The 14274-nt window shown below is 36.9% G+C and overlaps 1 protein-coding gene across 1 annotated transcript in view; it reads left to right on the forward strand.

Annotated features, from left to right (window-relative positions):
- The window catches only part of LOC107684516 (GDNF family receptor alpha-2-like), a 49801-nt gene that overhangs the window by 4577 nt on the left and 30950 nt on the right, over window positions 1-14274 (forward strand). The window contains exon 2 of the mRNA XM_016480789.1: window positions 4046-4451. Coding sequence (XP_016336275.1) covers window positions 4046-4451 — 406 coding nt within the window. The remainder of the gene's footprint in view (window positions 1-4045; window positions 4452-14274) is intronic.

Consider the following 14274-nt stretch of genomic DNA (forward strand, 5'->3'; position numbering starts at 1 on the left):
TCCTCAAAGGGTCAAAAGGTCAAAAGGAGGGTAGAAAATGGTAATAAAAAGCATATTATGAGGTTTCTGTTATATAATTGTTTTTACTAATATTATAAGTGAATTTCAGGGACCCATTCTGTATAGCAGACTGAAAAAGTTTGAATCTTTCTTTCTATCGCTGCTTCTCCCTCTTCCTCTATCTCCCAATAAGTATTATAATAGAAGGAGAAAATGAGTAATGAGAAGTAAAGAAAGGCTTCCCATTCTCCTCGCAGCAACAGCAGAAGCTAAAGACTTTCTAACGAGCTCACGCACCTCAGAGGAGATTACATCTAAATTGTGGCACTTCTCCTAATTGCAATCAACACAGGCAGTGCCAAAAGCTGTGAATGACCCAGACTGAACCTGCTGTCCCTTCAGCCATACGTTACACAAATCGGCATATTATTCACATTATATGCCTGTGAGTGATTATTATACACTGTAAAAAATATTTTTCAAAGTTGTAAATAAAACAAAGATTATTAGAGTAAAGTTGTAAATAAAACCAAAATTATTAGAATACGTGTCACAATAAAATACTATTTCAGGCTTTCTACTTCAAAATGTCACATTTGATGTGCCACTTGTCATTTCTTTATAGTTATTTGTGAAATGTACTTGCAATTTTTGAGTGAAAATAGTGTAAAAGTAAATCCTACACCAGTTTAGTAGGTACTGTATGCGAGTATTTGCACATTAAACCCGCATGCTTTACAAACTCAAATTAGTTCATCAAATTATACTGGTTATCAGACATAAATTGTGAACTGTGAGCTACCAGCAGGGTAGTTTTGGTCATAATTTGTTCTACAGGCTGTGCTCAATTCAGCATTCTTGCTAAGAGGGAAAAAAAGAAAGGAAAAAACGGTAAATCCTTTTTATTTTTATTTCCTTTATTTTTGTGGCCCAAATGGTCTTCCGCAGATGTCCAGAACAGGTTTATGGCTCTATATTTCTCTCAAATAAAATTCAGTGTGTCGCCATGATTTGAATGTAAGAAACCTTTTATTTGAATTCACTGTACAGTTGCACCACTATTCTTGTGAACTTTTGGACAGCTGCAAACCTCTGTCTATAAAATATTGCAGGATATCTGAACATCTCCCAATATTTTGTCCTGTTTGCTTCTGTTTAGTTCCTATCCCTTCTTTAACCAAGCAAATGCTTGTGCATGCAGAGCGCAGTCTGTGCTGCAGCGTCCTCTGACCTCCAGACACTGGACGTTTTTTTAATGTACATTCTCAACAACCAATTTCATACCTCATTTACGGCTTCTTCCTCCACTGTGAGACACAACTAAAATTGCTCTCTCGCAAACACACACACACAAACACACACACACACACAACAAGAGAGCTTGAGGACTACTGAATCAAATTTAGAGACACTCTAAAACCACACAGTATTTTTAGATCCGGGTAACCTTTGCCTGCCATGCATTCAGATCATTGCAAATGGCTTTTGTCGACTGAGGGAAAGAACTTTTAGAGTGTTATTATTATTATTATTATTATTATTATGGAAACACAGGATTGCACCAATTACAAGATACCTTTACGAAGTTATGTCATCTCAGTCTAAATAGCCATAGATTGCACTGCAAAATAATGTTCTTAGTTGATATTTTTATTATCTTGTCTTCTGGGGGGAAAATACATCTAAACAAAACAATATTAATATGCATTATTAATTGCATTATTATTATTATATGCATTATTACTTATTAATTACTGTACAGTATGCACACACACACACACACATAGAATAATAATAATAGCAATATATTAAGAATTATTCATAAATATCACACACACACACACACACACACACACATACATAATATATACTTTTATATTAGATAAATGTGTTACATTTATTTATTGAATAAAAAAGATTTGGTGTAGTTGTATTTTCAAAAGATTTGGTGCAGTTTCAAATTTATTTCAAATTCAGAGAGAATCAGTAGATGTACATCTATGGTTTTTGGTCCTTGGGGAGTGAATATTTTTAAGCTTAAAAAAGCTCAGGGAGTGAGGTTAACAGAAAGGGAGGCTTCATGCATTGATTTCACTTGCTCTGAATTGTATGATTGCATGCAGGAGTCCCCCCTGTATTTAACTATAGTGATACTTGAGCTCGGAGGCAATCTGTGTTGTTTCATGATAAAATGTCTGAAAGATCCTTTTATTTGCATCTAGCAGGCATGCTGAGGGTAAAATCACAAGTGCAGATCTCATCTCTACATAAAGTATATAAATCTGTAACACAGATGAGGCCTGTCTTTAATGAGGAAGGATGTGGTTGATGTAAACATTTCCATGTCTTATTAATGACAGGCTTCTGAACATGCGTTATTAATCATTACTTTGTAAAAACATGACCTCTGAGCAACGATGTCTTCTCTGAAACCAAGATAACTCCCTACAAACATCAAGATAGTTATTAATATCAATCAGTCTCAAAATATCTTCAAAGGACTTCATGAAAATCCCTGTTTCTTTGAGTCCTTTGCTGCCATAACACAAGGTAATTTATATGCCTACTGCCTTTTTATTTACATAAATATTATATTTCCACTCATTTAGAGTAAACAGTTTCAACATTTAGATCATTAGCACTTTATTCATAAGTAACAAAAACCCATTCGGAATGAAATTCATCTTTTACTCTCCACAAGGGGTCTGATAAACCATCTGTTCTCAAAGTTATACCAACACCCACTGGGTTTTATTAGTTTCTCTCACTCCCTCTCTCTCTCCAATCACCAGAGCTGCAGTCAAGGCTGGAGACGCCATTAGGGCAACATATCAGTGCCGACCTTCATACACTTTTAGAGGTCCGGAACTTCCCCACAGTCTCCAGCTGATAGTTCCCCAATCCCCTGAACGCTTCATTCAGCTGCCTTCAACACAACACTTGCAGACGTCGCACAGCTGGACTCATGCCCTTGTTTCCCTTTTCACACTCTTTCTTTATCTTGAATGTACTTATCAGTCGTTTGTACTGTACACTATTACAGTATATATACACACCACTTGAGGGATCAGTAATGCTAAGGTTTCAGTAGGGTTTTAGATAATACATTTAAACATTTTTCAGTTTTAGCAAGGGTACAGCTAATGATTCATAGCCATTCTTTTGTCAGGACCTTGTTCAGCAAAAGGTCGGGATTACATGGGATTATCCACAGCGGAAATTGCACATTTTGAGTGCAATATTATGTTTTTATACAAACAAAAGTTTCGGGTTGAAAAATCAATGCTTGACTTCTACATTTATTTTATGAGAATACAGTAAAAAACTGTAATATTGTGAAATAGTATTATGGTTTAAAAGAACTGTTTTCTATTTTTATATATTTTAAAAATTAAGTGATTCATTTATTTTAATGTTGAAAACAGTTTTTGCTGCTTAATAATTTTTTTGTGGAAATCATGATATACATATATAAAGTTTGGGAAAGTAAATAAATAAATAAATACGTTCACAGCAAAAATGGGTTTCATCATTGATAATAATAAGAACCATTAATAATTGAGCACTAATAATAATTGATAACAACTGAGCCAAAATCATAATTATAGACTGATTTCCGATGGATCATGTGGCACTGAAGACTAGAGTAATGGCTGCTGAAAATTCAGCTTCAAATTACTAAATGAACACTTTTTTTTTTTTTAGGGTGGGGTTATGGTTTGGGGATAGAAATTATAATTCGCTCAGTATAAAAAAAAAAAGGATGCCTATGGAAAGTTTCCATAATTATTATATGTGTACCAACATCTGTGTGTGTGTGTGTTCTGAAAGCGTCCCAATCGGGACACTGACAGATCTAAGAGTTAATTGTTCTGCTGGAGTTGTCCTATTCATCTGACAAGGAGTGTATGTAGGACAGTGCAACTCATGGTCTCTTTTTTCTTATGCACACCCACTCTCAATTCCCCTCTCGCTCTCTTTATATCATTCTCACAAACACCCTTGCGTTCAATTTCACTTATCTTTTCCTGCTCTCCTCTCATAGGCATACAGTCTGGCACAAGTAAAGGCCAGCCACACTGCTCAGATCCCAGCCGCCCATGCAACCCCTGTCTGGACGCCACCAAAGCCTGCAACCTGAATGAAAACTGCAAGCGTCAGCGTTCCAACTACATTTCCACCTGCACCCGTGCGCAGACACAGGGCCAGCAACCCTCACAGCCTCAGTCGCAGGACAGCTGCAACAGAAAGCGCTGCCATAAGGCCTTGCGTCTGTTCTTTGAGCGTGTTGACACACAACACAGCTACGGGTTGCTCTTCTGCTCCTGTAAGGACCAGGCCTGTGCTGAGAGGAGGAGACAGACCATTGTACCCTCCTGTTCCTATCAGGACAAGACCAAACCCAACTGTCTTCAGCTGCGCAACACCTGCCGCCTGGATGTGCACTGCAGGTAGGCGAGTCAGTGCGTTTCATGACAGTCCTGAATTAAACTGACATTTATTCATTTACCAGATGCTTTTTATCTAAAACCACTTACCATAGCTACAAAACAAGTGATTCATTCTAAGAAGACCGTAACATAATAAGGTACAGTTTCCATAAATCTGTAACTTTTGGATCTTTATTTATAACCATGGCTTTCTGACAATATCTCCATGGAACAGCAACCACAAACTTAATGCAGGGGAAATTCCCTTGGATCTGGGGTTATAGGGATAGTTAATCCAAAAATGAATTTTCTGTCATAATTTCCTCTTCTTAATGTCATTCCAAATCTGAATGACTTCCTTTCTTCTGTAGAACACAAAAAGAGGCATTTTTAATAATGTGCTGGTCGCGTTTTTACATGCAATTACAATGAATGGGGACAGATGATTTTAAGCTTAAAAAAAGACATAAAAGTGACAGAAACATCTTACAAGTTTACATTTACATTTTTAATGTATTATAAAAGTACGCTGAAAATGATCAATTTTCTCTCAGTAATTGCTAGTAAATTTCATAAACAATTACAAAGAAAGGGTAAGTTGAACACATTGAATTAAACATGAAATTTTGAAGCAGAAAACCTGAAATAGTATTTTCTTGTAAAATGTAATCGAATGTTTTATTTATGCTGAAAAATCATTTTACAGTGTAGTGCATACAACTTGTCTGCCATATTTGATATTATTTATTATAAGTCTTATATATTATAAGTATCTTAAGTGTTACCGTGAAGTCATTATTCACTGAAAATCTTATACAAAAATTCATTTCATCGTTTGGCTTCATAAGATGGCTTATACAATTATACAATTTGTGTTCTTTTTTTATATTTGGTGCTTTTGTTTTCTTTTTGAAGCCTGACAGCTCCAGATACCATTCTTTCAAGCTTCAAATGGACACAAAATAACAATAAAAGTATTATAAAATATTAACCTCTGTTCTTCACATAAAACAGCTGTATTGACTTTGTAAGATTTGGAGTAAATGTACTTTAGAGACATTCACTTTCATGATATTAAAAAGATTGTGCCCAAAAGTGCCCTCATAGGTTTTAAGGAAGAAAGAAAGTCATATGGGTGTGGAAGGTCTTGTTGGATGAACTGTTTTCTTTAAGTGCTTTGCTCAGGGGCTTTAGTAGTAATGTGCATTGTGCTCAAGGGTACGGTGGTGTTGGCTCATGGCTCACTCTTTGCTGAACCAGCAACCTTCCAGTTAACTGCTCTGGACCTTAACCACTACAACACCCATTTAACACACACTACATTTGAAGTACTTGTTAAATTGAATGTAAAGTTTATATTTGATGTTTGCTTAAGCATACCTTTGAAATTAAAGCCTGCTCTTTGCATCCACCATATTCTATTACTGCCTTGAGACTTTGCCAGGAAAGTAATTGCAGACATTTTAAGAACCTTCTATTAGGCAGAGGTGTAGAGTAAATGTAATTAATTACTGTACTTGACTATCTTTTTGGATAAGCTGTAGTTTTACTGAGTATCAAAGCTTTTAGAAACTTTTACTCTCTACTTCACTATATTTTGTACAAAGTATCTGTAATCTTTACTCCACTACATTTGTAATGAGTGTTGCATTACACATTACATTTTGCATGGCACCTAGCTTTTTCTGCAACCGTTTATTTCTGGTACAAAAGAAATGTTATCGCCAACTACAGGGCATTAAATGTACTATATCTTGTTTGTTTTGCCCTTACTCACCCAAACTTGTCAACAAGGCTACTTTACGTGAAAGCGAGTTTGTTAGCAAGTAGTTGTGAATCACAGGTGTTTTATATATATGAGATGAGGACATGACTGCGAGGCCGAAACCAGCACATCTAGTGCAAGAAGGCTTTGACTTTTTAATTTTGCTTAACATTATTGTATTTATCCGTAATACTGAAGAGACCTTTTTGAAGGATATTGTTTTTGTTTTTTTGTTCAATTTTGAGGTGTTCAGTTTTATTTTGGTTTTAGAAAATTAACATGATTGCTCTCCTCACAAATCAACTTTTTCTTGTTTTTCACAGGCATGTCTGTTTGACTAATGCATCTTTGAGCCTATATTTAGTATAAGTAAAATACTTAAGTACTGTTAAAATCAGATACTAAGACTTTTACTCAAGTTGTTTTGGAATTGGTGACTTGTAACGTGTAGTGGAGTAATTTTCACTGTAATATACATTGACAAGACAGTGTTCAATTAGGCTGAACCGAACATTAGTACATCACTTTTACTGTGTTTCTCAGTGATTTAACAGCCAACCGTTTTATTAACACAAGCTTATCCACTACCACTTACCAGTGGACCATTGCTGGATTACTCTGTCAATGCCTGTCAAGAAATCAGGCCTCTGTAGAATGAGAAGGTTTGGATTAAACACAGATTATAACAAAAACTACACGTTATATATACAGTATATATATATATATATATATATATATATATATAGCATCTTTGAGCCTATATTTAGTATAAGTAAAATACTTAAGTACTGTTAAAATCAGATACTCTAAGACTTGTACTCAAGTTGTTTTGGAATTGGAGACTTGTAACTTGTAATGGAGTAATTTTCAATGTAAGGTATCTGTACTTTTACTCAAGTATGGTTTTCAGCTACTCTTTACACCTTGTGCTGGCAAAATGATTCAGAATGTGCATGGGCTAATTATAAGCTACAGGCAAAACAAGTAAAAAATGTCAATTTTGTTCGAATTTTAGGTTTTCACAAAAATGAGTTCATGAAGCCCTCGTCTAGCGATCCCAGTGCTCCACAGTAATTTAACACCTCAAGACATCGATCAGATGATATATTTCCAAGGCATTCTTCCTTGGAAAATGCTTTTTCTCCTTAAAATGCTCTTGTGTGTAGGATTAATTTCTAACGCCTCTCTTCCAATGCCTGCGTTGCTAATTCCAAAACGTCATTTTAGACCTAGCAATGGAGGCTTGAGCCATTGATAGCAATGCAGTTAATAATGAAGTTATTAGAGAGAGAGAGAGAGAGAGCGAGAGAGAGAGAGAGAGAGAGAGAGAGATTAAGCATATGAATGACCTCTGTGAGTCTGTGCGTCTCTCAACAGTGTTCGGCAACAGCGTCTCTACTAATACAGCGCCACCGTTACCTCGCTTGTGAAAAATGTCATGTAGCTTTTAAGTTGCTAAATTATTTTATTGATAAAATCGTCAGAGTAGCGGTAACTACGTTAGCACATGTGTGTTTCCATGTGTGCAAGTATCTGTAAGCTACTGTATGTGTGTGCGTCTTTAAGAAAGAGAGAGCGAGAGAAATAGAGTATGTGCTTTCTGTACATAATAAAACGTAATTTTGTGGCAAAAACATGGAAATAATCTGTCGTTTTTATCCTATTGTTTTCTTTGCTTGTCCAGTGTCGTTGTGGGTTTTGGTTATTTTGCTGTTTTAGGCTGTAAGGACCTTTGAAATAACAGAAATCATTTGGCGAAGTGATACGGACATGTATACATGGTCAAGACCTGCCTGGAACTACGTTCATCGTGCGTTTCCCTGAAAATAATTGCACACCTTAGAACTTTCGTCAGCCAATCAGATTCAAGCATTCAACGGCCCCATAGTATATATATATATATATATATATATATATTTCAACATTTTCTCATTAGGGCTGCCAGTGTTTCAAAATCATTACATTGATTGTAAAGGTTTCACAATTCTTTTTTTCTGACTTTTTTCTTGTTATTCCGATTTTACAATTCCAATGTTACACGTCGCAATTCTGAGTATATATTTCACAATTCAGATTTTTTTTCTCAGAATTATAAGTTTATATCTCACAGTTTTGACATTTTTTTTTCAGAAAATTAAGAGTTTAAATCTCATAATTGCAAGAAAATTCTAAGATATAAACTAAATATTGCAAGAAAAAAGTTCAAATTGTGATACTCTTTTATCTTGTGTCGGGAACAGGCTTTCACAGGTTTCTAATATACCAAGTATCAAAAAATTTATTAATTTGACATTTTCAATGGCCATTTTAATTTATTTTATTTAGTTTTGGAATCATAAAAATTTATTTTTATATTAAATGCATTTAGTTCAACATTTGGTGCTGATACACCAAAGGAACAGAAGCCTGATCATTCAAAAAGGGTCATGCATATTATATGCAAATTACAGAAGTGGCATCGAACATGAATTTGCTTTTAGTCTTCAGATACCGTGAAGCATCCCAATGCTTAATCCATGGCTGTGCTGGAAGATGTGGGTAGACAAGCAGTTATCTGTGATTCTTGGTAATGTAGTAAAAATAGCCACATAGTGTGAACAGTTGATATGCCAGAATAGTGCATTTCAAAGAAAACGATTCATTCAATTTGATACACATTAATGTCTTTCAAATTCTAAGACAATCTGGTCTTGTTAACATGGCCTTTGGTAGTAATGTGCATTTAGCAATGATTGATAGGTTCATTGAACACATGCATAACCAAATAATCACTGGAGCATTAATGGAAACCAATTATACGAATATTCCCACGAACAATTGAAAATAAACAATCACGCAAGGACACACATGCACACATTACTTATAGGACAGAAGACGCTGTTCCTGTTGTTACTTTAAATAAGTGGATGCGTAGTTCAAGTGCTCAATCTGGGAATCATCTATACTGCATGTTTCCCTGCTGATTTTTGACTTTGAAGCGGTATGAGAGCACTTTGAAGGAGAGATCAGAGGTATAAGTTAACTGGAGATATGAAGCAACATTAATGAGGAATTTTAAGTGGACAGATTTGTTCTTGTGTGGCATAAATGTTTAGCATTAGGTTATTTGGTAATAATACACTGCTGCATCAGATGTATGCAAGCAGTCGTACAATCACTGTTTGTGTGATTGCAAAGGATGGACATAAATCTCTTCTTTGCTCTGTGTGGAGGCACGTCTGTGGAGGTGTTTACGTGGGTGTGTGTTTATGTGAAATAGAAAGAGCGATAATGTAGGCGAAAAGGCATCTCTTCCTTCGGATGACTGCTTCGTGTTTAGGATCGATGAATCGCAGGATTTACTGTTTCACACTGCCACGAAAACCAGTAGTGCTGCCAACTATATGTATAAACATTAACTATAGTGTAAAAAATGGTCAGGATTTTATATATCATAAATGTCTGTAAAATTTTGTTGGAAAAAAAATATATACAACCATTGTGGTGATTAGTGTTCCCTTGCAAAAATACAATTTTGAAAGATATTCAAACAGATAGTATTCAAACATAATAATATTTCATATTAATATATGGTTTATTGCATTCAAATAAAATGTTTTATAAGTTCATACATTCCCTGGAAATTATACTGTTTGGGACAGAAATGCTCACTCATTTCCTGGTCTGTAAAAATATACTGTGAAAATACAGCAACTAGTAGCCAGGACTATTCTGGAAAATCACAATAATATTTTACAGTGTAGCCTATGCATTTGTGTGTGTATGTTCCTGTTCCATTTTTATCAGTTTGCCCATCTTGAATCACAGATTGCTGTTTGGATTGGCGTTATTAAACATGAATGTCACAGTCAGCTTAATCCAGTGCTTTAACTGTACTGGGCCATCTAAGAATAAGCCAGCCTTCCCATCCGTCTCCACAATCCCCATCCATCCTCGCCTCATGGCTTGAATCCATTGCAGTGGAAATTGGCCTCACATCATCTCTCACTGGCCGCAGCTGCGGTCAGAGCTGTGAGGGATGGCATTGTCTGAGCAGAGGAATACATGATGAACTGGATAATGAATGACACTGGGGCCTCATACAGGGCTTGAGTATTTAAAGCCACAGGAGGCCCCATGACCTCACTGATTCAACACTGTTTGAGTCAATCTCAATAGCCTCATTCACTGTCAGTATCTCATCCCGTTCAAATGTCACTGGAGGTCAGTGGCTTTGGGCCTTGGCAAGGAGCATCAGAAATGTATGTACATTGTGTTAGGTTGACATGAGTTCGAATCTGGTTTCTGGTTTCATTCCTCTTTCTTCTTCCCCTCATTTTCTGTCTTCTCTCAGGGCTTAATTTGTCTCAGAACAAGAAAGATCTGGATTTTAGTTGATTCCCCTCCTCATATGCCTCTGGAAAAAAATAACATAAATACTCATACATATGTTTAATGAAAAAGTATATATTTATGTTATCATTTTGTCAAGAACTTAACAATATACACTCCAAAAAGGGGTTTTTATAGCAATGCCATAAAAGAACCATTTTTGGTTCCCCAAGAAACCTTTCAATGAGCAGTTCTTAAAAGAACGATTTTTTATAGTGCTTATACAGTGGCAAAAAGAAAAAAGAATAAAATAAAAGAACCAGAATCAACCAAATCAGTTAAATGACATTACATGTCTTCCCTCTCTTTTTGAGAGTCTATTCTCTAGCTTTCATAAAGCATGTTGAGCTTGAGTTGACTGCCCCTAACCATGCCCTATTTATGTCAATATGACACAACAAATTAATGCATTTGTTTTTTAGCCCAAATCCTAGTCCTGGTATTATCCATCTTATGTAATAGTTTCCACAGGAGAACGAGTTTTTTTTATTTTTTTAGCAAAACTCGTTCTATATTTGGAGTTTCATTCTGAGCAGTTCATGGCATATTTAATTTCCAGAGACTGAATAAGCAGCATGACTACTGATATGATTTGTTTACTAAGTTCTAATATTCACATACTGCCTCAATGCCACTTGTCTTATTTAGTGTTAGTCTCTGCAATATTCAATGCAAGTTATCATGTTTTATTAAAGGCAAAACCACCTGACTTTAAACAGCTTGAGCATTTACACTAATATAGACATTGTTCTTGGTGTGAACAGGCCTTTAGATTTTAATATGAGGCCATATGACTTCAATTATATTTGTGAAGGTATAAATGGAATTGCATATGGTAGATTCACTGAGATCATATTTTTCTTATTGTTTATACTGTAATTTTTATGATTAATTATTTTTAATGGATTTTTAAGTAGCAAAATGGTTGTACATTTTAGACCAAATGATCTGTAAAGTAGTCAAACAGTCCTGCTGACTGTACGTTTTACGTACATCTAACATTTTTTAAATGCTACTACTTGTTTCAGAACATTCAGAAAACATTCAAATGTAACTTTCCCATAATGTTTGCAAAATGATCAAATGGAATGTTCCTTTAATATTTAAATAACCAAGAAAAAAAACGTTTTTTGGACATTTAAAAGACGGTTTGAACATTCAGAGAACATTCGGAAATAATGTTTTCATAACTTAATGGGAACGTTAACAAAATGTTCTAGGAACATAATTTTGCAAAGTCCATTTAAGGCAAGTCATTTCACGTGGCGGCCATCTTTGAATGCCTCTCAGGCATGCAAGTGCGGCTCCTATTTCTTTGAATGGGGAAACATCAAATTCTCCAAAACTGTTTGCCAAGCTTACGATTAAATTTCATATTTGAAATCACCAATGAAATCTGACAACTGTCTCATTAATGTTGTTTCTTTTGCTCAAATAGTGTTAAAAAAGCGTACAGGTGCATCTCAATAAATTAGAATGTCGTGGAAAAGTTCATTTATTTCAGTAATTCAGGCTAGACCTGCCAGTGTGCATGCGCAGTCCTAAGTGTGCATCTCAGAACGCTGACTGATGTTATAGCAAACAGGGCTTACATTTACATTTACATTTAATCATTTATCAGACGCTTTTATGCAAAGCGACTTACAATAGAAGCAATCAGACCAACAAGAGAGCAACAATATACAAGTAATGTGACAAGTCTCAGTTAGTCCAGCACAGTACACATAGCAAGGTTTTGTTTTTATAAATTAGAAAAAAAAACTAATAGAATAGAATAGAATAGTTAAGTGCTAGTATTAATTGGTCAGGTGCTGACAAAAGAAAATGTGTCTTTAGATGTTTTTTTTTTAAATGGTTAAAGACTCAGCTGCTGGAATTGAGATAGGCAGGTCATTACACCAGCTGGGAACAGTCCAGGAAAAGGTCAGTGAGAGTGACTTGTGCCTCTTTGGGATATCACCACAACGTTTTGTTCACTTGCAGAATGCAAGCTTCTGGAGGGCGCAAAAGTCTGAACTAGTGAGTTTAGGTGTGTTGGTGAAGAGCCAGTGGTTGTCTTGTAGGCAAACATCAGTACCTTGAATTTGATGCGAGCAGCTGTTGGAAGCCAGTGCAAACTGATGAAGAGAGGTGTGACGTGGACTTTCTTCGGCTCTTTGAACACCACTCTCACTGCTACATTCTGGATGAGTTGCAGAGGCTTGATAGTACATGCTGGAAGGCCCGCCAAGAGCGCATGACAACAGTCCAGTCTGGAGAGAACAAGAGCTTGGACAAGGAGGACAAGGTGGATGTTGAAGTCACCGAGTAGTACCAGAGGAGTACTGTCCTCAGGGAAGTTTGAGAGTAACATATCCAACTCCTCCATTAAGTTACCCAGTTGACCTGGGGGACGATAAACACCTACTAAGTGGATTTTAACAGGGTGGGTAATAGTAATTGCGTGTGATTAAAAAAAACTGTTGCCAGTAAGAGATGGTAAAGGATCAAATTTGCATTCATTTGAGATAAGTAGACCAGTACCTCCACCCCTCCCAATCAGAGTGTGACTTACGAGTGTTAGTAGCAGTATTAGAGATTTGACAGCACATAGTGAGTAAAATTGACTAAAATAAGTATAAGAGAACAAGGTGTACAAAAAGTAAAGAAAGGGAGAAAAGCAATACTCAAGTGCCTTGTCGGTAAACACAGTAAGCAAAACAATGTTTCTTAGCATCGACAACTGCTAAAATCTAATGAGAAAATAAACAAAACACTTTCAAGCTGCTGTTCTCTTCTGTTGATCGACTGATTCTTCTAAGAAGTACTTGCAAACACAGTAAATAAGTACTTTACCTGGCTTTGGCCATGCTTTGCTACTTAGCAAATCAAAACTGTAAAGCCACATGATACGCATGAGAACAAACGTAACTTCAGCACATTTACCATAGTAAACACAGTTAGCAAAACAATGTTCCCTTTCGATACTTCACTTCTTACTGCATCGCTAGACGCTACGGGAAACTCCTTTTCTCCGATTTACTGAAGTCTTTTTTTCAATCACAGCAGTGCATCTGCACTGCCATTGTTTCAGAAATGAACTAATGACGGCGCAGCAGAGCTGCGCGAGCCTATGGCGAAGCAGCGTGCCCGAGCCCGCCAAAATGGGCGGGGCATCTGGCTATATAAGCAGGTGCTCGGGATAGGATCACTGATTCTTTCTCCTTCAGCGATGACATCTACTGCTCTTCGCTGAGTCTACGAGATTTGAAGCCTTCGCCGGCAAGCTGATCCAGCCGTTGTTCTGCAGCAGCAAGATCAGCTCACCGCCTCTGCTCACCGCTTGCAGCTCGCTGCCCACAGCACGCCGCTCGCAGCTCGCCGCTCTCAAGCAGCACTGATCAGCGCGCCGCCTTGCAGCACCGGATCAGATCGCCGCTTCAAGCAGCTCTGTTCCCGCGTCGCTCTCAAAGGCAGCCCCGGTCAGCGCTTCGCTCACGAGCCGTCTGCAGAGCGCCTGTGTTGACACTTTCCTGCTTGTGGTAACAAAAAAGAGCAAATTTCTGAGCAAATTTCCTGCGACGTTGTTGCAAATGTTGCGCCACGGCTGTGGCTCGTGCAGTACACCACTGCACGCTGATGACGGGCACAGTGAATGCGTGCGATGTCTGGGGAAATCCCATGCAGAAGCCGCGCTCACTGAGACGTCATGCTCCCACTGCGAGAGCA

This window comes from Sinocyclocheilus anshuiensis, unplaced genomic scaffold, assembly GCF_001515605.1.
Source record: "Sinocyclocheilus anshuiensis isolate Anshui unplaced genomic scaffold, SAMN03320099.WGS_v1.1 scaffold1, whole genome shotgun sequence".
In the NCBI taxonomy this organism is placed as follows: Eukaryota; Metazoa; Chordata; class Actinopteri; order Cypriniformes; family Cyprinidae; genus Sinocyclocheilus; species Sinocyclocheilus anshuiensis.